The sequence below is a fragment of the Mus caroli genome, chromosome 19 (genome assembly GCF_900094665.2).
Source record: "Mus caroli chromosome 19, CAROLI_EIJ_v1.1, whole genome shotgun sequence".
Classification (NCBI taxonomy): Eukaryota; Metazoa; Chordata; class Mammalia; order Rodentia; family Muridae; genus Mus; species Mus caroli.
The window spans coordinates 8,383,612-8,384,845 of NC_034588.1; the positions used below are offsets into that span (position 1 = coordinate 8,383,612).

Sequence of the window (1,234 nt, forward strand, 5' to 3'; positions counted from 1 at the left end):
AGAGAGAGAGAGAGAGAGAGAGAGAGAGAGAGAGAGAGAGAGAGAGAGAGATGTTGGATTCCCTGGAACTGGAGTTATGGATGACTGTGAGCCACTGTGTGGGTTGGGTTCTGGACCTCAGACTTGGGCCCTCTGGAAGAGAGACAAGTGCTCTTAATCACTGAGCCATCTCTCTAGTCTCAGCTGTATGTTTTTAAAGTTTATGAGCATTAGACTTTTACGTGAATTTCAACGCCCTATTTCACTACTTCAGCTAAGGAAAATTTATTGAAAGGCAAATAGTGAGCTAGCTATAAGTACCCTCATTCCTCTGGAGCAGCACATGCCATCCACATGTTCTTCAAAGGAAATGAAATTTGTTGTATAAATGCAGAGGCAGCCGCTGAGGCAAGGGAAAGTGTGAAATCTAAGGAAAAATTTTATCTGATACTGTCTTCTCTCGTCTTAATTTTTATACATTAATTACAGACAGAGATTACTTAAGGAATTCCATCTATGAATTAAGGTGGTAAACTAAACCAGGTGTATTTATGGAGGAAGAGGCAGGTGGTGAAGCTGGGGTACAGTGTTTGTGGAAGTGGATAGTGGGAACTAGGGCCAGTCAAGTAGCGCTGAGTCTAAAACCCAGCATCCGCGTTTCTACCACCACACTCTATCCCCAGCTTCTTTTTATATGCTTCATCTGGTTATCAAACTGAGAAACATACCAATTCTACATAAGTCCTCTATTGCTAAGCTACACCCTCAGCCCCAACTCACTTCATGTAAGGAGACTTATTTAGCTTCAGTTATACAAAGCTGTTTAGTACAAGAATGGTTTAGCAAAATGTTCCCCCTTACCTCTAGTCACAGTTTAGAGAGGACACTACCGATGCTCAATTCTAACTTATCTGAACAGGGTACACCACAGAGGTTAGTAGCTTCTGTTCATGGGAGGAGGAATGCTAGACTCACTGTTTTATTCTATTTGTCTTGCTCTATAGGTCCACTCAGTTACTATGGATGCCATGAACAACTCCAACATGCTGAACAGGAACAGATATTCTGTAAGCACCCTGCCACTCTTCTGTATCCAAAAAAGAAAAAATACAGTCTTTACTTAATTCTTTCCTTATTTTTGAGAGTTTCTCATATGTATATAATGAAATATAATAATATATAGTCCCATTTCTCCCTCCAGCTCCTCTTGTGTCAACCTGAAATTTCCCTCCCAACTTCATGTTTGTTTGTTTTT

General features: G+C 40.6%; 1 protein-coding gene across 5 annotated transcripts in view; it reads right to left on the minus strand.

Moving 5' to 3' along the window:
- LOC110285849 (membrane-spanning 4-domains subfamily A member 12-like) overlaps nt 1-1,234 on the minus strand; it is a 23,361-nt gene that overhangs the window by 914 nt on the left and 21,213 nt on the right. For all 5 annotated transcript variants that reach the window (XM_021152302.1, XM_021152301.1, XM_021152298.1 and 2 more), the window contains one exon: nt 955-1,066. In XM_021152302.1, coding sequence (XP_021007961.1) covers nt 959-1,066 — 108 coding nt within the window. In that variant the 3' untranslated portion in view covers nt 955-958. The remainder of the gene's footprint in view (nt 1-954; nt 1,067-1,234) is intronic.